Source organism: Brachycentrus maculatus, unplaced genomic scaffold (genome assembly GCF_059751285.1).
Source record: "Brachycentrus maculatus isolate JH-2025_06_01 unplaced genomic scaffold, ASM5975128v1 h1tg000216l, whole genome shotgun sequence".
In the NCBI taxonomy this organism is placed as follows: Eukaryota; Metazoa; Arthropoda; class Insecta; order Trichoptera; family Brachycentridae; genus Brachycentrus; species Brachycentrus maculatus.
This window is the reverse complement of record NW_028280967.1, coordinates 2031990-2056208: the sequence shown is the minus strand read 5'-3', so window position 1 is coordinate 2056208 and position 24219 is coordinate 2031990. Positions and strand designations below refer to the sequence as shown.

At 41.0% G+C, this 24219-nt stretch overlaps 1 protein-coding gene and 1 long non-coding RNA gene across 4 annotated transcripts in view; one reads left to right on the top strand and one right to left on the bottom strand.

The window, feature by feature from the left end:
• Positions 1-22594, top strand: part of LOC148306978 (uncharacterized) — a 166553-nt gene extending 143959 nt beyond the window's left edge. The window contains exon 3 of the long non-coding RNA XR_015837917.1: positions 21946-22594. This is a non-coding gene — a long non-coding RNA (uncharacterized LOC148306978). The remainder of the gene's footprint in view (positions 1-21945) is intronic.
• The window catches only part of Magi (membrane associated guanylate kinase, WW and PDZ domain containing protein magi), a 42892-nt gene continuing 31199 nt past the window's right edge, over positions 12527-24219 (bottom strand). For all 3 annotated transcript variants that reach the window (XM_088264146.1, XM_088264144.1, XM_088264145.1), the window contains exons 20-24: positions 23941-24116; positions 22997-23080; positions 21053-21204; positions 20272-20385; positions 12527-14195 (exon numbers count right to left, since the gene is read on the bottom strand). In XM_088264146.1, the coding sequence (XP_088120272.1) occupies positions 14023-14195; positions 20272-20385; positions 21053-21204; positions 22997-23080; positions 23941-24116 (699 nt within the window). In that variant the 3' untranslated portion in view covers positions 12527-14022. The remainder of the gene's footprint in view (positions 14196-20271; positions 20386-21052; positions 21205-22996; positions 23081-23940; positions 24117-24219) is intronic.

The following is a 24219-nucleotide window of genomic DNA, read 5'->3' as shown; positions in this document are numbered from 1 at the left end:
TAGCATATTTTACTATCTCACTATTCGAAAATCTATGATGATCGTTTTACCGCACATTTTTATCATTATTTTTCCAACTCCATGCTTCATTACCATATTTAGAGTTAGTACCAGGAAGCCGTTGTACACGGCTAGTTTAGATTCCACTGTTATGTTTGGTTCTATCTTCACGCGCTCATTCTGGATAACCAAACCATCTCAGCACACCATTCTCAATTTTACTGATAACGCTTAACTTACGTTTTAACTTAACATTTTTTTTTTATACCATTCTATGATGCATTGTTTTGCCTTACATTATACGGTATTTTATATTAACGATGTATGATAGATGTGCGAATAGTGAAATAAGGAAGGAATGCAAAGCTGAGATAAGCATTATCGATAAAATTAAGAAAGGTGTGTTGAGATGGTTTGGACATGTAGAACGAATGAGTGAGGAAAGAACGGTAAAACAAATTTATGAGGCGAATTTTAGTGGGAAAAGAAGCAGATGAAGACCGAGAAAAACATGGCACGATCAGGTATGCCAAATACTTGAAAGTGGTCAGGTTAGGAGTCGTAACAATCGGCGGGTATGTATGAGGAGATGCATGAACGTGGAAGAGGCGAAGAATGTTTGCAAGGACAGAGTGGTGTGGCGCTTTATTCTCTCTGCCTACCCCTGCGGGGAAGCGGCGTGATGGTTAGTTAGTTAGTTAGTTATACGGTATTTTAATCCATCATTTCCTAACTCCGTGCTTCCTTTCCATACATTACAGTACAGTAGCAGGACTTTGTTGTGCACGGCTAGTATAGCTTCCGCTGTAAGGTTTATATATCCACTTTTAAACGTACTTTGTGGAATTCGGAGAGTGGAATTCACTCGACGAAATTGCAGATCACAGATTTTTGATAAGAAAAGTTCTTGATTGATCGATCCCATTTCGATCCTATTAAGGGCCCTCCATTCATCCCCTCGCAATCTTTTCCGAGGTAAACTTCCTCTTTTAGATTTATTTTTAGAGTTGACCTTTCCGCAAATATTCTCCATCCCCTCAAAATAACAAGAAATTATCCTCACAGGGAAACTGGTCTCTTTACGGACGGGTCTTTCGAAAACTTTCAAGGAAAGACATTTTCAATAATAGGAAAATCAAGTTTTTCATTGTATACTAAACATATTAAAAACTCCTGTCATAGTATTTTTTCGTCTTTTAAAGTATTTTTAGTATTTTTTCGTCTTTTATAGTATTTTTTCGTCTTTTCCCTGGCTCCATCCCAACTTATCGTCTTTGTAGACTGCTGGAGTCAGCTCTCCTCGTCCTCAGGCTGTAGGTCCTTTTGTCATGGACAACGTCACCTAGGCCATGCCTTCGAATCATGTTATCTTTCTGCAGCATCCATGAATTCTTTGATCTTCTTCTAGATGTCTTCCGAGGAAAATCCAAGGCGATAAATCTGCCTCGAAATTAAGATGCCATCGAATATATATAGTCTTTCCTATTTATATATGTATATATATATATATATATATATATATATATATATATATATATATATATATATATATATATATATATATATATATATATATATATATATATATATATATATATATGTTTAAATATAAATATTTGTAAATATGTGTATATAGACGTACGTAAATAAACCCGTAATTGAAGAGTCTTAGAATAAGATTATAATTTCATGAATTGATTCGGTAGTCATTTTTTGGTAAAACCAATCCATTTTGAATCAAAAATTTTTTCAAATCTACTGTGACACGTGTTTCGATGCATTTTCAAACCCCGTATCACCGTGTACGATATAAGATATGATTACAAAATAACTCGTAAACGAAAAAAGGCTTAGTGAAAAATTATATAAAAAATTAAGAAATTTTCTTTGGGTGAATTTTTAGATAACAAACAATAAAAGAATATGAATATTTTTCACCCTTTTCAAATTATTAAGCGACCCTTTCACACAAGTACCTCTAAGGGTATCTGACCCTTTTCATTCATGTAAAGTCCGAATAATATCGTCTCCAATTTTCACTTTTATGAATTCATCTGAGATAAAGCGATGACCAAAGCTCTAATAATTTTCGGGGAAAGTCAAACATATTTCTGAAATGTATTATAAAGTATAATACCTGTCCCTTAATTTAGTTTTTAGAATGAATTGTGATTTCTTCTTGTAAATTGTGAATGATTGATTGAATTGACATTTATTCATATATCATTTATATATATATATATATATATATATATATATATATATATATATGTGATATATACATATATATATATATATATATATATATATATATATATATGTATATATATATATATATATATATATATATATATATATATATATATATATATATATATATATATATATATATATATATATGTATATATCACAGCGTTTAAAGTGATCGCTCAAACCAGCCGATGACAGATAAGTCTTGTAAATTCCCAGCCTTCCATACTCTCATTATAATACACATCATTATCCATACTGGATTAGGCACTCTCGAAATATTGCAACATTAATATTAATATACTAAAAAGCAATCGAAAAAGAGTGTTACAATCAGAAGCAAATCAAAATAAACCCAATTTTAAAATTATATTGTATTTCTTAAAATATCTCCCCTCCCCGCAGTGACAATTTTGTTGCAACAGGTATAGGGGATTATCACACACAAAGGTTTTTCAAGTGATGACATATTATCTACTTACATTTTTTTTAAATTGCTCTACGGAAAGCAGTTACTGCCATCTGTTGTCCAATGAATGAAGATACAGCCTGAAAATTTGAATCTAAAACGCACAGAAATTGTTTTTCAATGTCAAAATACGGGAACTAGATGTCACTATTGTATATTTTTCACACCTTTATAAATAGCAATAAAAATTTGTTTCCTTTTGTTTAAAAAAAACAAGTCAAGTCGTTTTTATAGAGTATTTTTATTTTATTATTATTATTTATTTTACAACATTTTGAGTGTGTCCAAATACTTGTTCACAAATCTGGATTATCTCCAGTTATAAGAGTATTTTTCATATTATTTTTTGACATCTCATCAAAGATGAAGAAAAATGTGGAAGTCTAGGCATTTACAGGGCTGACGACCGTCAAAGGCTGGTGTTTAAGTGATCACTTTTCACACATGTAACATTCACCAATTCTACCCAATAATGGTTGACAATAATGGTGAATGTTACACGCGTGTAAAGTTATCACTTAAACCAGCCTATGACGGTCGTCAGCCCCTAAATAAATACCCATACTACCATATTCTTCTTCGTCTTTGATGAGATGTCAAAAAATATTATATATTTTATTCGCTAGTAGAGAAAAATCTAACCTTATTTATCCTCTAAAAATTCCCAGCAACCTGTTTTTAGCACCCAACTCACAAATTTTCACATTAACGAAAACTTTAAAATATGAATTAATGAATTTGTGAATTAGTCAATTAGTAAATCAATGAGTCAATGAAAAAGATTCGTGAACGAGATTCACTCAAAATGGGAATCCGGTCATTTAACCAATGCATATGAACAGATCTTTGGGATTAGCTAACATCAAAGTGTTTTGAATATTAAAAGCACTAACTTTGAAAGCATTGATATATTATTTTGAGAAATAAAAAGATTTTGTTTTTTGATACACTCACATTTTTACTAACAACCAATTTATGTCATAAATTAAACCCTGAAGAAGGCAACAGGTTGTTGCCGAAACTATTTGGTTGTTAATAAAAATGTTAGTGGATCATAAAACAAAGTCTTTTTATTTCTCAAAATAAAACATCAAAGTGGCTCTAAAATTTGGCTACGGCTCGTGTAAAGGTGGAGACTGACCGAAGCATTTCGTTGTAACATAATGTCGTAACATCGCTCGCGGCGAGCATCAGCGAGCATCCGAAACTATGAATGGAGCGCTCGGCTCGCTGTACTGACTATACGAATGCTCGCATCGTAACGTGTTACGTTACGACAAAATGCTCCGGTCAGTCTCCACCTTAACACAGCTCCTACTTAGTCTCAAGCCATATAAGTTTTACAGCCTATTTCTACTTGCGAGTGGGTTTAAATTTTTCTTTAATAATTTCATGTAATTCTTGAGTGAAAAATTCTATGCAAAATCACTCGCTAACCATGAAATTTACAACGTCTTATGCAACTCCGCTTATCATGTTCCTACTTAGGCTCCAACTTAATAAGGAAAAATTGTAGACAAAATCACTCATCTCTATAAAGGCATGAATTTATACATTCAATGATCTTTTGTGAGCAACAAAGAGCGTATAATTTTAGTTCTATAATTTTACTTTTGAGTTTAATTATGTGCTAGTATACAGGGGCGTGCATTCCATAAAGGTAGAAAAGCAGTGCCTATCCTAACTTACCCGGCTGACATATAATTTAATTATGTGCTAGTATACAGGGGCGTGCATTCCATAAAGGTAGAAAAGCAGTGCCTATCCTAACTTACCCGCGTGACATATAAAAACGTAACCAGTACCTACTTTACAATACTAAGTACCAGCTTACCTTACTACCCTCTTTTTAATTTTTTTTATTTGGGTTAACAACAGCAACATGTGTAAAACAAAACAATTGAAAGATATTCATTAAACAAGCCAATTATAGTTTACCACAGAAACATAAGGATTAGTATAAAATATTTAGTGAAGATCTAGCAAATGAATGAATGTGTGTGTGATGTTGATTCTAATAGGGAAATACATACAATGCTGAGAAGCATAGTTTTTAAAGATCCTGAGAGGACAATATGCTCACCATTCGACTTTTCAACACAGATTTTCCGCAATTGAAAATGTCAACTTGGCCAAAACATGAGTTGTACTCACTAGTCATTCGAAACATAGGTGAACTCCGCGCATAATTAGTTCCAAGGGCAGGTACTCTGAAATATTGTGACGTGTGACGGGTACGGTAACCGGGTACATTATATTTTATTTCGGAAGTCAAAACCGGACTATCGATACGTCCACTTATTATATTCTGGAGGATTCCCATATCCAATTAATTTAATTAATTCTCCGTGCACACACTGCTAGTAAAGTGTGTTATAGTATACTTAGTGCTAGGTATACATAAACTGACCATTTATTTTTGTCTTCAAAACGGGACATCTACCATTTTTTACGTAATACTACCGTACTACCGTAGGTATATTCAAGAAAACACGTATTAAGCGGCCGGGTCAGGAGTCGTAATAATCGTCGGGTATGTATGAGGAGATGCATGAATGTAGAAGAGGCAAAGAATGTTTGCAAAGACAGAGTGGTGTGGCGTTGGATTCTCTCTGCCTACCCCTGCGGGGAAGCGGCGTGATGGTTAGTTAGTTAGTTAGTTTTTATCTTAACTAACAACATCGCTTCAAGTAGGTACTCCGATGTAATTGTGTTTTTTCTGTCGTACACAACTTATTCATATCACTCACTCCTTTCAAGAACGTCATAAATAAAAAAAAAATTGATTTTTCTGGAGAACGTTTTTAACTAACTAACTAACTAACCATCACGCCGCTTCCCCGCAGGGGTAGGCAGAGAGAATCGAACGCCACACCACTCTGTCTTTGCAAACATTCTTTGGAAAATATAATACAATGTATTAAAAATAAATATCAAACCACTTATTAAACTTAGATTTTTTTAGGTAAAACCTGAAGGTTTTTTCTCAATTTGAAAAATATTTAGTATATTTAAAAAATTATTAAACAATACATTTTCTTCGAAATGCAAAAACAACACTTTCTGCCCTGTAGCGGGTAAATACTAAGTTAAAAATATGCCGCTTTTGCTGGGATACATTAAAAAATATAAATATGTACATTTTCTGGGCATTCCGAAAACACGCACAACTGAAAATTGACGATTTTTGACTTATGACGTTCTTGAAAGGAGTGAGCGATATGTGAAAAGACCCTTTCTACGGGCGATACTCTTACGTCTTTCTACCGTCAATTTTTGCACTTAAAAAAAAAGTTTTAGGTTGTGTTGCTCTTTTTTGAAAACGGGACATTTCGACGTCCCGAAACTTTACTTGGAGACAACGAGACAGGCCATCTAAAAACGGGACGGTCCCGTTCAAAACGGGACGTATGGTCACTTTAGGTATACACTATCTTACCTTAAACTTATATACTTAACTATCACTAAACCGAGTTCTTATGACTAGTTAGCGTCCGAGGGTGGAGTGATGGTTAAGGGTTCGTCAGGAAGGCAGATCCAGCTCATTACAGATCATTAAAATCAGATCATTTACAAATAATCCACTTCTATCTCCCTGGAGAGATTTAAAAATATATTTTTCCAATTACTTTTCTCATAGAAAGTAATTAATTATTTTCCCGTAGTAAATTACCAAATTTTATCTTCTTTTATTATATGTAATAAGACTTACTTAGTTTTTTTTATATTTTAATGCTTCTGTTTTTTTTCTACACTGGACAACTTTTAAATTGTATAAACTCTTTAAATAAAAAACAAAATAGCTTGATATTTTTAGTTCTATTTTTGTTTTAAAAAAAGGGCAATATTAATGGTTAATTATCTCCAATGCATTCTTATTTTCTGCTATTTTAATTGCAAAGTAATCTATTTTAAAACTTACCATTTATGTATTTAACGACTCGTCCCTCACACTCCACCCAGTATGGTTGAATACTAGATTTCTTGTTTTAAAAAAAAAAGAAAAATACTTGTTTTTTTTTATTTACAAAAATACTTCAATTTCATACTATTTCTGTGAGCCTGAGCGGCTCATTATTAGAAATAGATATCAAATTATGGCAGAGTGGGTTCGAACCGAGAATCTTTGACTCAAGAGATCGCAGCACTAACCATGGGACCACAGCCCGACACATATAGATAGGAAATGTCTCAAAATATTGAATACTTTGACAATTTAAAAACAAAATTGTAATTTTATTTTTAAAAAAAATAAAAAAACATCCCGCTACAGACATCAAGGATCATCCACCCAACAAAAATAGGTCAGAATAAAACACAAGTTAATTTATATCAATAATATTCTTGTTTATTACAACATTTCATTGGTTCAAAAAATACCTTAAGATAATAATGTAAGACAATAAATATAAGTTTATAATAATATATTTATACTATTTCATAATATTTTCTCCATAAGGTTTAACTCAAAATATACAAAACATCTTAGTAGAAAAATTATACATCATTTGAGAATCTCAAAAACATTTTGATTTACAAATAAATTTAAGGTAAAATACATTATTACCCTGTCTACAGTAGGTACATATAAATTTTTAAATGTCTCTTATATCAAATGAGCCGAACGAAAAGTCGCTTTATTTAGATTATGTTCCGGCAAAAGCTACTAAAAATATATCCAAAATACATATACATTCGTATTTCGTTTGATTGAATGAAATACTTGAAAGTGGTATTGTAAAAAATACTTAATTTCACAGTTGCTGACCAGGTATTTGTCATGATCAGGTATTTGAATTACTTGATCATAAATTTGTTTTACTGTTTTTTCTTCACTCATTCGATTCACATGCTCAAAGCATCTCAACACTCTCTTCTAAATTTTATCAAAAATGCTTATCTCAGCTTTGCATTCGTTCCTTATATCATCATATATTCATTTCACGCTCCTGATATATATCATATTTGACATCAAAAGCTTTACATATATTTGTACTTTTATCTCGTAATTATTTTTTTTGACATTTTTTTTACTAAAAATTATACAAACATGATAAAATATTTGTAAATTATGTCAAAATTCGAATTATAGTGCAAATTCATTAGCTCTTAGTGCACATTGTATTTGAATGATACAATGTGCAATATGCTGCATAAATTTCCATAAGCGTAGCTCATTATTTGATATAAGAGAGACTTTAAAATTAATAACATATACATACATATATTTTCAATACACGTAATAAATATATATATATTGCATAGCAAATTTCAAACTGCACCCGTATTTGGGAAAAAATTTTAGATTCAGCATACATACTATTTTATATTTTTTAAAATTCTATATTTGTTTGACAAAAGATGTCCTTTAAAAAAACGATTTTATTTTTCCATATGTAAAAAAAAATAGCTATCAAAATTTGTGTTAAAAAACTAAGTGATGAACAGTAAAATATATATTAAATATGAAATATTTCTTCTGAACTCTTGTCTACCCCCCCAATAATGCATAGGGCACTGCATCACATCAAAGCAGTGATATCTTGATTGTTAATTACATAAAGGCAAGGTTCTATTCAGGTACCAGTTCAGGGTGATGTTGAATAAATATTCAAAATTGCATGTTATTATTTTTAACCCTTATGGAAGGCAACTAGACTATGAGGGTGGACAATATTTAATGATTGATTTTTAAAGCAAAATGATTTAGCCCCATTGAACCAGTATGATCTGTAGCTACTTTTCTTCTTTCCTATATTAAACAATTAACAGTTTTAAATTTGCCGAGCAATATTATTTATCGTACTAACATTTCAACAATTTGTATTTTCTTCGACTTACAAAATAAGAAATATATACGTAGCTACCAAAAGGTCCACTTAGGAATATTCAGGATACATTTGTGAACAAATGTTCGGAATGACAGTCATAATTTATTGGTCAAAAATCAAAAGTCAAGGCACACACTTTTACAGACTGATTAATATTTCTAAAAAAAATACCTCTAATGTGCCGAATTTCGGACTGCTATATATATATATTTTTTTTTTTACTAATCTATTTTTTTGTTAGTTTATATATATATATATGAATTTAATGCAATCACCGCTTAGCAAACAAGGATATTTTTACAACATTTTGAGTGTGTCCAAATACTTGTTCACAAAATCTGGATTATCTCCAATTACAGGAGTTATTTTCATATTATTTTTAACATCTCATCAAAGATGAAGAAGAATATGGAAGTCTGGGCATGTGAAGTTCTAGTGATTTAAGAACAAGGTTTCTAAATTGGTTCATATATATATAGAACTTCCAAGAATTTGAGTATTGTGGTTGTAAATAATGGGTAGAATTGGTGAATGTTACACGTGTGTAAAGTGATCACTTAAACCAGCCTATGACGGTCGTCAGCCCCGTAAATGCCCAGACTTCCATCTTTAATGAGATGTTAAAAATAATAGGATATCTTTTCATCTTTTTTGTTATTTTTTTCTTCTTTCAAATGAATTTCAATAATTAGTTGGAATAATAAAAGCCATGTGATATTTATCCGCCTCCGTAGTGTAGATTTTATATTTTTATAGTTATAATATACAGGTTTTGTTATCAGTAGAGGGAAAAAACACAGTCATCTTACGACTTAGCACATTTGAGGTATTTTTAACATTGAAGAAAAATATGCTCTCTTTATTTTTAAATACTTAATGGTCAGTCAAACTACATACTTTTTACATGTACATATTTAGAGTAACCAGGATAGTTATTGGCACTTTTGGTTATTTCTTCATTTTTTTGAGAGACGGCGATGATAACAAGGTCATGTGAATATTTAATACAATAATGGGCAATTTATATAGTGCCCCTTTTCGTAAATAATTATCTCATTTTGTTTTAAAATATTATTTCCTTTATATTTAATTGATTATAAAAACAATGGTAACGCTACAGTATCTCTTCTGATCAGCTTTAAATTATACAACGCATGATTTATTTTGTATTTTCAAAATAGAAACTAATTTTTTTAAACTTTGCCAAATTCAAATGAAATCGACGGCCCTTACGTAAAGTACTCTATCTGCAAATCTGTTACTTTGCAGGAGAGAGCTTAGAAGATTTTTTCAACTTTAAAAAAAAAAAAATTAATTGACGGTTTTATCTGAAATTCTAAACTAGTATTATGTTTTCAACTAACTAACTAACTAACTAACCATCACGCCGCTTCCCCGCAGGGGTAGGCAGAGAGAATCGAACGCCACACCACTCTGTCCTTGCAAACATTCTTTGCCTCTTCTACATTCATGCATCTCCTCATACATACCCGACGATTATTACGACTCCTGACCCGGCCGCTTTCAAGTATTTGACATACCTGATTGTGCCAAGTTTTCCTCGGTCGTCCTCTGCTTCTTTTTCCAACTACATTCGCCTCATAAATTTGTTTAACCGTTCTTTCTTCACTCATACGCTCCACATGTCCAAACCATCTCAACACACCTTTCTTAATTTTATCGATAATGCTTATTCGATATTTATAATGCTTATTCGATTATATCGATAGCCTTATATTCTTTCCTTATTTCATCATTCGAACATCTATCAAACATCGTTTTGCCACACATTCGTCTGAGGGATCGCATTTCGACTGCATTCAGTCTGTTTTCATCCTTCTTTTGCCAACTCCATGCTTCGCTTCCATACATAAGGGTTGGAACCAGAACTCCATTGTGTACTGCCAGTTTAGCTTCCGCTGACAGATTTTTATTTGCTAAAACTGATTTTAGTGCACCATTCACTCTGTTCCCAGCATTCACTCTCCTTTGTGTTTTCAAAAACACAATAAAATAATGTATTGAATCGTTTTAAATCTTTATGCTTTGTCAAAATTAAGTAGTTAGCGTTTTAGGAGTTCAATTAATTTCGAAAATTCGATGTAGATAGTGTCTTATACGCCTGAACACTAGGCGTTATTTATTTTATATATATTTTTTGTTTGTTTATATTTGTAGATAACGGTCAATTGATAACATACATCAAATATCTCAAAATTGACAAAAATGTAGTTAGAGCACTTTACGTAGGGAACGTCGATATGATAGGTGCTATCACGGGTGAATAAATTGGCGAGTCAAAATGGCGGATTTCCACAATTCCCAGTGCCGACCAAATCTTATATCCATAAGTCCATGAAGTGATGTTATTATTTTTGTCAGCATTTACGCAGTAACATCATTTCATCGAATGGCCGTCCATTTGTATTTGCTAATTCACTTGTACCAATGACTGGCAGAGTGCCAACAGTATCCTAGTTTACCCCATATCAAAAAATATCTGTTCATACATTAAAAATGCAAGGATATTTCTCATAGCAACAGTTTTAATGTCGCCATAACGAAATATTGCATGCATTTCAAAATAAGTACCAAGTTTAATTTTTTAAATAATCTCGATAGAGATAAATATATTTATATAAATGGCAATTAATTTATACTTGCTCCCTATTTAAATAATAAGTATAATTAAATTTAAATATAGTTATTTAAGTAAATCTACATTATTTAAAAGTCTTGTATCACCTATACCTATTTACATATGGGATTTGAGAAAATTTCATATATGTATGTATATACTTACACAATAACGGTGTCCCAAAACCGACTTTCATTTTTAATTTCAAATCACATTCGTTGTATGTAGACGTCTCTACATGAGATGAAGCATCTATCGTTTTTAAACGAACGAAGATGAAAGTCTACACATCCCAGGGTCTTAAAACCTGGTTTTTTGATTGTTTAACCTTTCCGGGAGTACAAAAATTGATGTCAGACTTTCTCTGGGGAGTGGGTTCTTTTTACATGAAAAAAATAAAATTTTTCATTAAATCGATGTACTATGGAGATAGAAATTATGTCAAATTTTTTTTAAAAAAAAAACACCTCATTGAAATATTTTTCACTTATGACACAAATACGTATCCACAGATGTCATTGCTATATAAGTTACATCATACTAACTGACAGACTTCGGCGTTCATTAATTTCGATATTCCTTTAAGGAAAATTCACACCGACATTACGTCCATACTCCCGGAAAGGCTAAGTGTATAAATCACCTTATGATTCAATACAAATGATTGATAAATTCAAGAAAGATATATTTTGAATTGGTCTGGGTGTTTGTGATGTATTTTTTACGTTTATCTTCCCTATCTGTACTCGGCTGTCCAAATTCAAAACACAGTAAGGGACATTTTTTTTGTAGTACATTTTTTTTGCATTTTTGGACTAAGTAGATTCTACTTAGTCCAAAAATGCAAAAAAAACCTACTACAAAAAAATGTCCCTTACTGTGTTTTAAGTTTGGACAGCCGTACTATCCTGCCTGCAGTCAAACCTCTAAAATTAGAGGCTTTGCAGGTTATTTCTTTAATACATATTAAAATACATATTTTTTTAAGGAAGGTTTTGAGACACCTTTATATTTTTAAGTGAATTGTCTAATTTCAAATCTTTGTTTTAAACTGATTTTAAATAAATAAATACCATCTTTATACTTTTGATTAGAAAAAAGTACGAAGAAATCAGTCGAAAAACCCGAAATATAATTTTGCTTCTTGCAAAAATTAATTAAGATTTGAAATTAAAGATTCAAATAAATTTTTTTTTTTACATAACTATTATTATTATTGCATCTTTTTAACTAATATAGGTAAGGCAAGTTGTGTATTGAATAGGTTTTCATCGTAAGGCAATATTAAGGCTGCAGTTTCCGTATTGACTTAAGCACGGAAGTGTTAATAAGTTCTTCTTTTTCTTCTTCTTATTATAGGCCTTGCGGCCTGTTTTTAAGAGGGATTAGCCTCTTGCGACGTTGATTCCCAGCTATCGGCCCATCTCTTTGGTGGTCTGCCCGGGAGTCGTCTACCATGGGGTTGGCCGTACAGTGCGATTTGGGGGAGTCTGGATGGTTCCATTCTCCTCACATGCGCATACCATTGTCTCCTTCGTTGCCTTCCCCACCTAACGACATCTTCGATCTCGCATATTTCCCTGATCTTGGCATTTCTCAATCTATCTCGAAGACTCTTGCCTGTTATGCTTCTCAGAGTCTTCATTTCTGACACTCTAAGCGCGTTTTTTGTGTGTTAATTAGTTAACGTTCATTAATTGATTCGGCAGTCACTTTGTGATGATATCTATCCATTTTTAAATCAAATTTTACACGGTTAATACCACTATTTTTAATGCCACTATTTTTTTCAAATCTATTATGACACTTATTTCCATGCATTCTGCATCATTTTGTTACATGAAGTGGCTTGCACAGAGTTTTTGATCAGGGTAAGCAGTAGGGTTCGGAAAGGATAAGGTATAGTAGGCACTGGTCGTGTTTCTATATGGAAGCGAGTAATCCAAGGTAGGCACTGCTTTTCTGCCTTTATTGAATGCCAGGCGTGCGACAGAATGTGCGACAAAACGATGTATGATAGATGTTCGAATAGTGAAATAAGGAAGGAATGCAAGGCTGAGACAAGCATAATCGATAAAATTAAGAAAGGTGTGTCGAGATGGTTTGGACATGTAGAACGAACGAGTGAGGAAAGAACGGTAAAACAAATTCATGAGGCGAATGTTATTGGAAAAAGGAGCAGAGGAAGACCGAGAAAAACTTGGATCAAGTATGCCAAATACTTGAAAGTGGCCAGGTTAGGAGTCGAAACAATCGGCGGGAATGTATGAGGAGATGCATGAACGTGGAAGAGGCGAAGAATGTTTGCAAGGACAGAGTGGTGTGGCGTTCTATTCTCTCTGCCTACCCTTGCGGGGAAGCGGCATGATGGTTAGTTAGTTAGTTGAATGCCAGGGGCCGTGGCATAATTGGGTAGATGCTCGACGGTCGGCGTCGAGGGTTTCGATTCCTGCCAATTACAAAATGAATACAAGAAAGATTTAATTTCAATTGGTCTGGGTGTTTGTGATGTATTTTTCACATTTACCTATCCTATCCTTACTATCCTCTACCTGCAGAGAAGCATGTAAAATAGACGATTTGTGGGTTATTCCTTTTAATAAAAAAAATATTTTAAAGATGTCTCTGAACACATGTCACAGATTTGAAGAAATAGTGATATTTACTTCGTAAAACTTAATTTCAAAATGGTAACATTCATACTATCCTTACGCGGTGTGGCTGCTGAATGATGACAATTGGTGTGATGAGGTGATGCTGCTGTGTGAAGTGTGGGGAGAGCTGGAGTGTCACACTGTAGGAATGAAGACAATACCGTGACGAGGCTGTGCAGCTCAGTGTGGGGAGGGCTGGATGGTGAGCGTCACGCTGTAGCCGCTGTGCTTGATGAGCGTGACAATGTCGCCGTGCGACAGGTGACGGATGGGCGTGTGGTTGATGGCGAGGATGGTGTCGCCGACGTGCAGCACCCCGCATCGGGCTGCTGGCGAGCCCGCTATTAATTGTCCTAGAAAAATTATTATTATTATTTAAGGCATCCTACGACCAGTCGATGGAGCGATGGGGCATCGGCGATGCAGATAACAATGGGCGACTGGAGGGTCGCGCTGGCCGCATTGTAGCGGGGCTTCTGCTAAACCCCCCAACGCTCCCGAAATAATACGAAAACTGGAGGAGAACTTTGGCAGCCCGTCGTTGATTATTTCGGGAATATTTGAAGAAGCGAACCAGCTGCCTCGTCTTACGGAACACGCGTCGGTATAAACGGTTATGGACTTCGCGGTGGCAATCCTGAATGCCATAACCACGGTAGAAGGACTGGATGCCTACACCTGGCCAACCCCCAGCTTCTAAGCGAAATGGTCGCAAAGCTGCCCCCCTTTTTGAAGTGGGACTGGTTCGGGTATCGCGTCGGGGGCCCGAAGAGGGCCAACATCTAGGATTTGGCAGCGTGGCTCGACGAAATAACTGCGGTAGTGCCGTCGTCGGGAGGCTTGAGCGCGCTAGTTCCGAACGCTAAGTGCCAGCGAGAGAAACGCACCGACGGCCGCGAGAAACAGGTGGGCGCAAGGGACAAGAGACATGTGCTCGTGTGTGCAGTGGAAAAGTGTGTTTGCTGCGATGGAGCGCACAAACTCGCGCAATGTGAGATGTTTAAAACGAAGGCGTCGGGCAAGAGACGAGCGCTCGCGCTCACTAGTTTCGCGTGTTTTGTGTGCTTGGATGTGGGACATAGTGCGATTTGTGCGGCGGTCGCCATCACCGGTTGCTCAACCCGGATGATAGTGCACCGATCGATGTATTGTTTATCCTATGTGAATACCGTGAAAGTACCGGTTACCTTCAAAGTGGTGCCGATAACCTTGAAGGGACGGCGCGGCGCCCCTGTGTGTTAAGCGGATGGGCGGTTAACAGTAACCACCTGGATCGTGGCGCGGCGCATCGCCTTGACACACCGGAGATGTCCGGCCCACCTTGGATGCTGCCGGAAGATGGCAGGGATCTTCGTGCGGCGCATCACCTTTGCATGCCGGAGCCGTCCGGTCCACCCCCGATGCTGCCGCGGGGCCACCTGGATCGTGGCGCGTCGCATCACATCGCAGAGCCGGAATTGTCCGGCCAACACGTCGAGCGGCCACGATCCAGGTGGCCCGCTACAGCATGGGGGTGGACCGGACGGCTTCGGCATGCAAAGGTGATGCGGCGCGCGAAGATCCCTGCGATCTTCCGGCAGCCGTGTTGGCAGCATCGGGGGTGGGCCGGACATCTCCGGCGTGTCAAGATGATGCGCCCCGCCACGATCCAGGTGACCCTGCGGCAATACAATGGGCCGGACATCTCCGGCGTGTTAAGATCATGCGCAGGGCAACGATCCAGGTAGCCCCGCGCCACAATTCAGGTGGCCCCGCGGCAGCATCGGTGGGCAAGACATCTCAGGCGTGACAAGGTCATGCGCAGCGCCTAATCCAGGCGCGGGGCCACCTGGATTGTTGCGCTGCGCATGACCTTGTCACGCCGGAGATGTCCGGCCCGTCGCACTGCTGCGGGGTCATCTGGATTGTGGAGCGGCGCATCGTCTTGACACGCCTGAGATGTCCGGCCCACCGATGCTGCCGCGGGGCCACCTGGATCGTGGGCCGGACATCTCCGGCGTGTTAAGGTAATGCGCAGGGCAACGATCCAGGTGGCCCCGCGGCAGCATCGGTGGGCCGGACATCTCCGGCGTGACAAGGTCATGCGCAGCGCCTAATCCAGGCGCGGAGCCACCTGGATCGTTGCGCTGCGCATGCATGATCTTGTCACGCCGGAGATGTCCGGCCCACCGATGCTGCCGCGGGGCCACTTGGATTGTTGCGCTGCGCATCTCCTTGTCACGCCGGAGATGTCCGGCCCATCGTATTGCCGCAGGGTCACCTGGATCGTGGCGCGGCGCATCGTCTTGACACGTGGGCCGGACATATCCGGAGTGTTAAGGTCATGCGCAGCACAACGATCCAGGTGGCCCCGCGCCACAATTCAGATGGCCCCGCGGCAGCATCGGTGGGCCGGACATCTCCGGCGTGACGAGGTCATGCGCAGCGCCTAATCCAGGCGCGGGGCCACCTGGATTGTTGCGCTGCGCATGCATGATCTTGTCACGCCGGAGATGTCCGGCCCACCGATGCTGCCGCGGGGCCACTTGGATCGTGGGCCGGACATCTCCGGCGTGTTAAGGTAATGCGCAGGGCAACGATCCAGGTGGCCCCGCAGCAGCATCGGTGGGCCGTACATCTCCGGCGTGACAAGGTCATGCGCAGCGCAATGATCCAGGTGGCCCCGCGCCACAATCCAGGTGGCCCCGCGGCAGCATCGGTGACCTTAACACGCCGGAGATGTCCGGCCCATCGTATTGCCGCAGGGTCACCTGGATCGTGGCGGGGCGCATCGTCTTGACACGCCGGAGATGTCCGGCTCCCCCCCCGATGCTGCCGTGAACCACCTGGATCGTGGCGCGGCGCATCGCCTTGCCACGTGGGCCGGACATATCCGGCGTGTTAAGGTCATGCGCAGCACAACGATCCAGGTGGCCCCGCGCCACAATTCAGGTGGCCCCGCGGCAGCATCGGTGGGCCGGACATCTCCTGCGTGACAAGGTCATGCGCAGCGCCTAATCCAGGCGCAGGGCCACCTCGATTGTTGCGCTGCGCATAACCTTGTCACCCGGAGGTGTCCGGCCCATCGTATTGCCGCAGGGTCACCTGGATCGTGGCGCGGCGCATCGTCTTAACACCCCCGATGCTGCCGCGGGGCCACCTGGATTGTTGCGCTGCGCATCACCTTGTCACGCCGGAGATGTCCGGCCCATCGTATTGCCGCAGGGTCACCTGGATCGCGGCGCGGCGCATCGTCTTGACACGTGGGCCGGACATATCCGGCGTGTTAAGGTCATGCTCAGCGCAACGATCCAGGTGGCCCCGCGGTAGCATCGGTGGGCCGTACATCTCCGGCGTGACAAGGTCATGCGCAGCGCAATGATCCAGGTGGCCCCGCGCCACAATCCAGGTGGCCCCGCGGCAGCATCGGTGGGCCAGACATCTCCGGCGTGACAAGGTCATGCGCAGCGCCTAATCCAGGCGCGGGCCACCTGGATCGTTGCGCTGCGCATGACCTTAACACGCGGGAGATGTCTGGCCCATCGTACTGCTGCAGGGTCACCTAGATCGTGGCGCGGCGCATCGTCTTGACACCCCCGATGCTGCCGCGGGGCCACCTGGATTGTTGCGCTGCGCATCACCTTGTCACGCCGGAGATGTCGTATTGCCGCGGGGCCACCTGGATCGTGCCGCGGGGCCACCTGGATCGTGGCGCGGGGCCACCTGGAGACACGCCGGAGATGTCCGGCCCACCCCCGATGCTGCCGTGAACCACCTAGATCGTGGCGCGGCGCATCGCCTTGCCACGTGGGCCGGACATATCCGGCGTGTTAAGGTCATGCGCAGCACAACGATCCAGGTGGCCCCGCGCCACAATTCAGGTGGCCCCGCGGCAGCATCGGTGGGCCGGACATCTCCGGCTAAACAAGGTCATGCGCAGCGCCTAATCCAGGCGCGGGGCCACCTGGATCGTTGCGCTGCGCATGCATGATCTTGTCACGCCGGAGATTTCCAGCCCACCGATGCTGCCGCGGGGCCACTTGGATCGTGGGCCGGACATCTCCGGCGTGACAAGGTCATGCGCAGCGCCTAATCCAGGCGCGGGGCCACCTCGATTGTTGCGCTGCGCATCACCTTGTCACCCGGAGATGTCCGGCCCAACAATCGAGGTGGCCCCGCGCCTGGATTAGGCGCTGCGCATGACCTTGTCACGCCGGAGATGTCTGGCCCATCGTACTGCTGCAGGGTCACCTAGATCGTGGCGCGGCGCATCGTCTTGACACCCCCGATGCTGCCGCGGGGCCACCTGGATTGTTGCGCTGCGCATCACCTTGTCACGCCGGAGATGTCGTATTGCCGCGGGGCCACCTGGATCGTGGCGCGGGGCCACCTGGAGACACGCCGGAGATGTCCGGCCCACCCCCGATGCTGCCGTGAACCACCACGTGGCGAGAGGGTGGACCGGATGGCTCCGGCATGCAAAGGTGATGCGCCGCACGAAGATCCCTGCGATCTTCCGGCAGCATCCAAGGTGGGCCGGACATCTCCGGCGTGTCAAGGCGATGCGCCGCGCCACGATCCAGGTGGTTACTGTTAACCGCCCATCCGCTTGAAACACAGGGGCGCCGCGCGGTCCCTTCAAGGTTATAGGCACAACGGCGACCGCCGCACAAATCGCACTATGTCCCACATCCAAGCACACAAAACACGCGAAACTAGTGAGCGCGAGGGCTCGTCTCTTGCCCGACGCCTTCGTTTTAAACATCTCACATTGCGCGAGTTTGTGCGCTGGCACATCGCAGCACACACACTTTTCCACTGCACACACGAGCACATGTCTCTTGTCCCTTGCGCCCACCTGTTTCTCGCGGCCGTCGGTGCGTTTCTCTCGCTGGCACTTAACGTTCGGAACTAGCGCGCTCAAGCCTCCCGACGACGGCACTACCGCGGTTATTTCGACGAGCCACGCTGCCAAATCCTAGATGTTGGCCCTCTTCGGGCCCCCGACGCGATACCCAAACCAGTCCCACTTCAAAAAGGGGGGCAGCTTTGCGACCATTTTGTTCAGAAGCTGGGGGTTGGCCAGGTAGTAAGCATCCAGTCCTTCTTCTTCCAGTCAGGATGTCCGGCCCACCTCCGATGGCGCAGCGCATCACATTGCAAAGCCAGAGTTGTCCGGCCAAACACTGATGCTGCCGGAAGACCACTTGGATTCTGGCACGGCGCATCGCCTTGACCGACCGGAAATGTCAGGCACGAACCCGACGCTGCCGGGAGATCGCTTGGATCTTCACGCCGCGGCGCATCGCATGAACGAGCTGCGAGCTAAGGAGACATTTGGACCCCCGTGATAGGATGTGAATTGTCTCTTACTTGTCTCAATATTGTATATTACTGTCGTATATGTTGTAAAGAATTGTAGGCGAAGGGCTGTTCCTTTAATAAAGGATTTGTTTGCCACTAGGAAGGAACAGCCCTCGCGCCAGGCATCGGGTTATAAAGACTAGTATGCAGTAGTGTATTATGTATAATTGCTCTATGTATTGCTATTGATGTGGTCCGTACAGTGCGGGCGCACCGACTGAGCTCTGCTCGCCCGGAGGGGAAGGCGAGGAGCGAGAGCGTGGTCGCCCGCAGAAGGAGCCCGCGTTAAAGAAAAGTACCGGGTAACAGTACTTTACCGTTATGTAGAATTGTAAGCCTCCGGCGCCCTTATTTGTTGAAGAAATAAACAGTGTGAAAACCAACTCGGTGTTCTTATTCTACTCGTTCTGACGCTCCTTCTCCTCGAGAATTCGCCGCTGGACTTTGCCTAACTCGCCGTCTCACTGCACCAACACCGGACCGTTGGAAAGCCCTTTTCAGGGCTAGTGAGTACGTTACGACACACGAGTCAGTGCGAGCTCCCTGTGATCATGCTCTCCGTACCTCAGTCTGGTATCCATTAGACCGATACCAAGTCGGAGGCCCCTTTCAGGGCCAGTGGATATTGTTCGGCTTCCTTGCGACCTACCGGACCAGTCTGGTAGGTCGCAACCGAGCGGCTGGCCACTTACAACGGCTGAGCCTAGCTGTTGTTAGACGACGGGCCCCTATCGGCAAAACGATGGGTAACGTCGGTTACAATTACCCTGGACTGTAACTGAAGCGGAGGGCTGATCACCTTTCTTTCATGTGTTATAAAGATCAAGATAACACTGTGTTTATATGATGCAGTGCCCTATGCACCATTGTGTGCGGATAAGGGGTTCAAATTTAAGTCTTAAATAATTCATTAGCAAATAAAGTGTTACAAAGGTGTGTCGAGATGGTTCAGGCATGGGAATCGAATGTGCAAGGAAAGAACAGTAAAACAGACTTACGAGGTGGATGTAGTTGGAAATAGGAGCAGAGGAAGACCGAGAAAAGCAAGAAAATGATCAATTTTGAGTATGCGCAGATGAGACTGACCTATAGTGCTGGTGGCCTTGTTGGTTGAGGAGATGATGACGAACCCGAACCCTTCCTTTTCACTCCGCTGCACCACAACATCATAGGGGGCATTGCCCATGTTGCCATACTGTCCTGAAATCATATATACCCTTGTAAGAAAATTATCACTGTAATAAATTGGCTTCTTGGGAAATTGATAATTAGAAAATTGAAATAAGCCCGCCAATGTACATTTATTATCTACTATTTTTTAACATCTCATCAAAGATGAAGAAGAATATGGAAGTCTGGGCATTTACGGGGCTGACGACCGTCATAGGCTGGTTTAAGTGATCACTTTACACATGTGAAACATTCACCAATTCTACCCATTATTGACAACCACACTACTCAAATTCTATAAATATGAATTTGAGTAGTGTGTGTATCACTTAAACCAGCCTATGACGGTCGTCAGCCCCGTAAATACCCAAACTTCCATATTCTTCTTCATCTTTGATGAGATGCCAAAAAATTCATATGAAAATAACTCCTGTAATTGGAGATAATCCAGATTTTGAGAACAAGTGTTTGGACACACATTAAAAATGTTTATTATCTACAACATTTTGAGTATGTCCAAATACTCAAAATGTTGTGGATAATAAATGAACATAAATGTAGGGTCAGGGTTGGTGAAAAAACCGCCTGACATTGTTTAAATCACCAAAGAATTGTATTAAGTCAAATAGTTAATAGCAATTTTTTTTCTTCATAATTGACGTAATTGAAAAATATTTTTTTATTGTTGCATATATACCTCCATTGTTTCCATTGGCCAGTTGGTTGTAGGGGACATTTTTGATATAGCTGGCGGGGGGGTGTCTGTACCCCGACCCATTCTGTCCATAGTAGGGCGGGTACGGAGAGCTCTCCGAAGTATCGTAGTTCAGCGTGTGCGTAGAGGGAATTCTGAAATCATATCAACAGAGTATAAACAAACGTACAATTAACTGCGGATGAACAAATAAATGATAGATAAATTGTGAATGAAACTTGAAATTGACGAAAACAAGGTAAGAAGTGTTGGGTAATATATCCAAAATTAAACACGGTTATTGGATTGAATTCTACTTTATTTACATATCGCTCACTCCTTTCAAGAACGTCATAAATCAAAAATCGTCAATTTTCAGTTGTGCATGTTTTCGGAATGCCTAGAAAATGTACTATATCCCAGCAAAATCGGCATATTTTTAACTTAATATTTACCTGCTACAGGGCAGAATGTGTTGTTTTTGCATTTTGAATAAGAGGTATTGTTTAATTATTTTTTTAAATAAACTAAATATTTTACAAATAGAGAAAAAAACCTTCAGGTTTTACCTAAAAAGATCTATTGCACAGTAAAAAGTTCAGTAAGTGGCTTGATATTTATTTTTGTAAAATTGTATTACATTTTTACACTTTAAAAACGTTATCCTGAAAAATCAAGTTTTTTGATTTATGACGTTCTTGAAAGGAGTGAGCGATATGTGATATGTGACACGTTTCGTCTTATTAAGACATGACAAACACTGACACTTATCAAACACTGACAAAGGTCAAATATCCTTGCATACTCCTCCTGGTACTTTATACCACAATATCATGCATCAAACTAGGTTGTTCTGGATGATGTAGCCAACTTATCATCATGATGCTTCTCCGCAGGGGCGCATCACCTTTGCGGGCCGGAGATGTACGGCCAACCACCGATGCTGCCGAAGAGCCACTTGGATTCGAGTCACTTGGCGAGTCGCTTTGACCGGCCGGGGATGTCCGGTCGAGCGGTCGAAGTTGTGTCCGGTCCACCTGGGATGCTGCCGGAGATCACAGTAATCTTCGCTACGCCAGTAGCAGTTCGAGTGCAGCAAAGCTGCACGGGGGAGTGTAACGGACGTGCGGCCCCGATGTCTCATGATGCCTCATCGTTTATATTTGTCCAATGTATAGAATTGTGAGCGAAGGGCTGTTCCTCTAATAAAGGATTTGTTTGCCACGAAGGAAAGCCCTCGCGATAGGCATAGGTTTATTTAGGCTAAGACTTAGTATTCGCTATGTATAATTTATGTGAAATACTTGATGAAAACATAGTACGGAGCGACTCTGTCCGAGCAGCCACCCTAATAATGAAACTCGACGTAATGAGTAAGGAAAGGGGGCGTGGCTCCCGCTACTTACGGTGGGGCCAACGGGGACCCAGTGGAAAGTGGTGGGGGTCGCACGCGCGAGCGACAGGGCGACCGGCTCGGCAGATTAGCTCCGTGCGCATATAAATGTATATTTTCGTAAATTAAATCATTCCACTCACAGACACTGAGCTCTGCGTTTACTTTGATCTCCACCCCGACCCTTCGCCACTACTTCGACTTCGGAATCTTCTGGGACTTGACCATCGCTACTTTGACTATTTGTTAAGTTGACCACTGGACAACGAATCGGAACAACATGTACCTACGCATCGCTACCGGTGTAAATATTCGGAAATTTATTATTAGATTTACAACCCCAAGAGCGACGGAGCGGAGAAGTCACAGCCACACCTAGCAGTCTACAGTATACAGTCTAGCAGTGTGTTGGACATAAGCTATTTGTGCGACACAGATATATTACCCAACAATTCAATATGGAATTTCACCAACTGTCTGCAGTTACAATAAATAAGCTAAGAAGTATCAGGTAAGCATATGATGGACAGTTAAAGGGTTATTAGGTGACATACCTTTCACGGGATGGGAGAGCGCCGTTGAGTGCATAGTTGTTCTCTTGATAAAAGTTGTAGTAAGGACTGTTGGAGTTGGTTTGACTGTAAAGTAAAATGCATGTTATAGAGTGCCATTATTTAATTTATCGTTTTGGTATTCAATAACATTCGGATTACACTTAGAATTCAGAGGAAAATTACTCTTAAGTGACTAGGGGGACCTGACATGACACGCACAGCAGAAAAAAAAATCAGCTAAGTTAAGGAGCATAAAAAAATAAGAGTCTATTAAAGTAAATTATTCAATATCATTTTTGTTTTTTTTTTTTTAGAACAATTATGAACAAAACAATAACAAAAAATTTGCAGAGACCCACCAAACCTTTTGTGTCTTGTCGGTGGAATTCTTTTTACAATACATATTTTTTTTGTTTTTATCCATTTTAACCTAATATACACACAAAAAGAGAGAAAATTATGAATATAAACTATTTTACAAATTTTCATAGAATTAACTCTTGACCATTTTACCAAAATATAGGAATGGTCCTATATTTTGCCTTTGTTCCATATTTTATTTTGACCTCTAACCTCCGTTGGCAACAAATTAAAAATGTTTGGAACGATATATTGCAGTGTTTGACTCCCATATTTACTGTTAATTCTTGGGACTATCAAACCTTCGTTATGGGTAAATGTGTGTGTGTGTGTGTGTGTGTGTGTGTGTGTGTGTGTGTGTGTGTGTGTGTGTGTGTGTGTGTGTGTGTGTGTGTGTGTGTGTGTGTGCGTGAGTGAGTGAGTGAGTGAGTGAGTGAGTGCGTGCGTGCGTGAGTGCGTGAGTGAGTGCGTGCGTGCGTGCGTGCGTGCGTGTGCGTGTGTGTGTGTGTGTGTGTCCCCTTGAAATATATGTTTATTATATTATATATATATGGACAAAGTACACAAGTTGATAGACGACTCACAGGTAATGCCTGGGGGTGGAACCGATGGGCATCTCTCCTCCCATGAGAATGTGGGCGGGCTGCGGCGGCGGGGTGAGGTAGGGCTGCTGGAGCGGCCGCATGGGAAGTACATTTCCGCCCGACGAGTGGATGGCCCCCGTGTTATTGTTGCGGTTCATCTTGATACCCAGAGTCACCTGTGGGGAATAAAACACAGTATTATACCTACCTGAAGTTTGAGCAAACAGTGGGAAATATGGGACCAGAGACGAGACTGTGGTGAGCGCCCCGCGTGTTTAC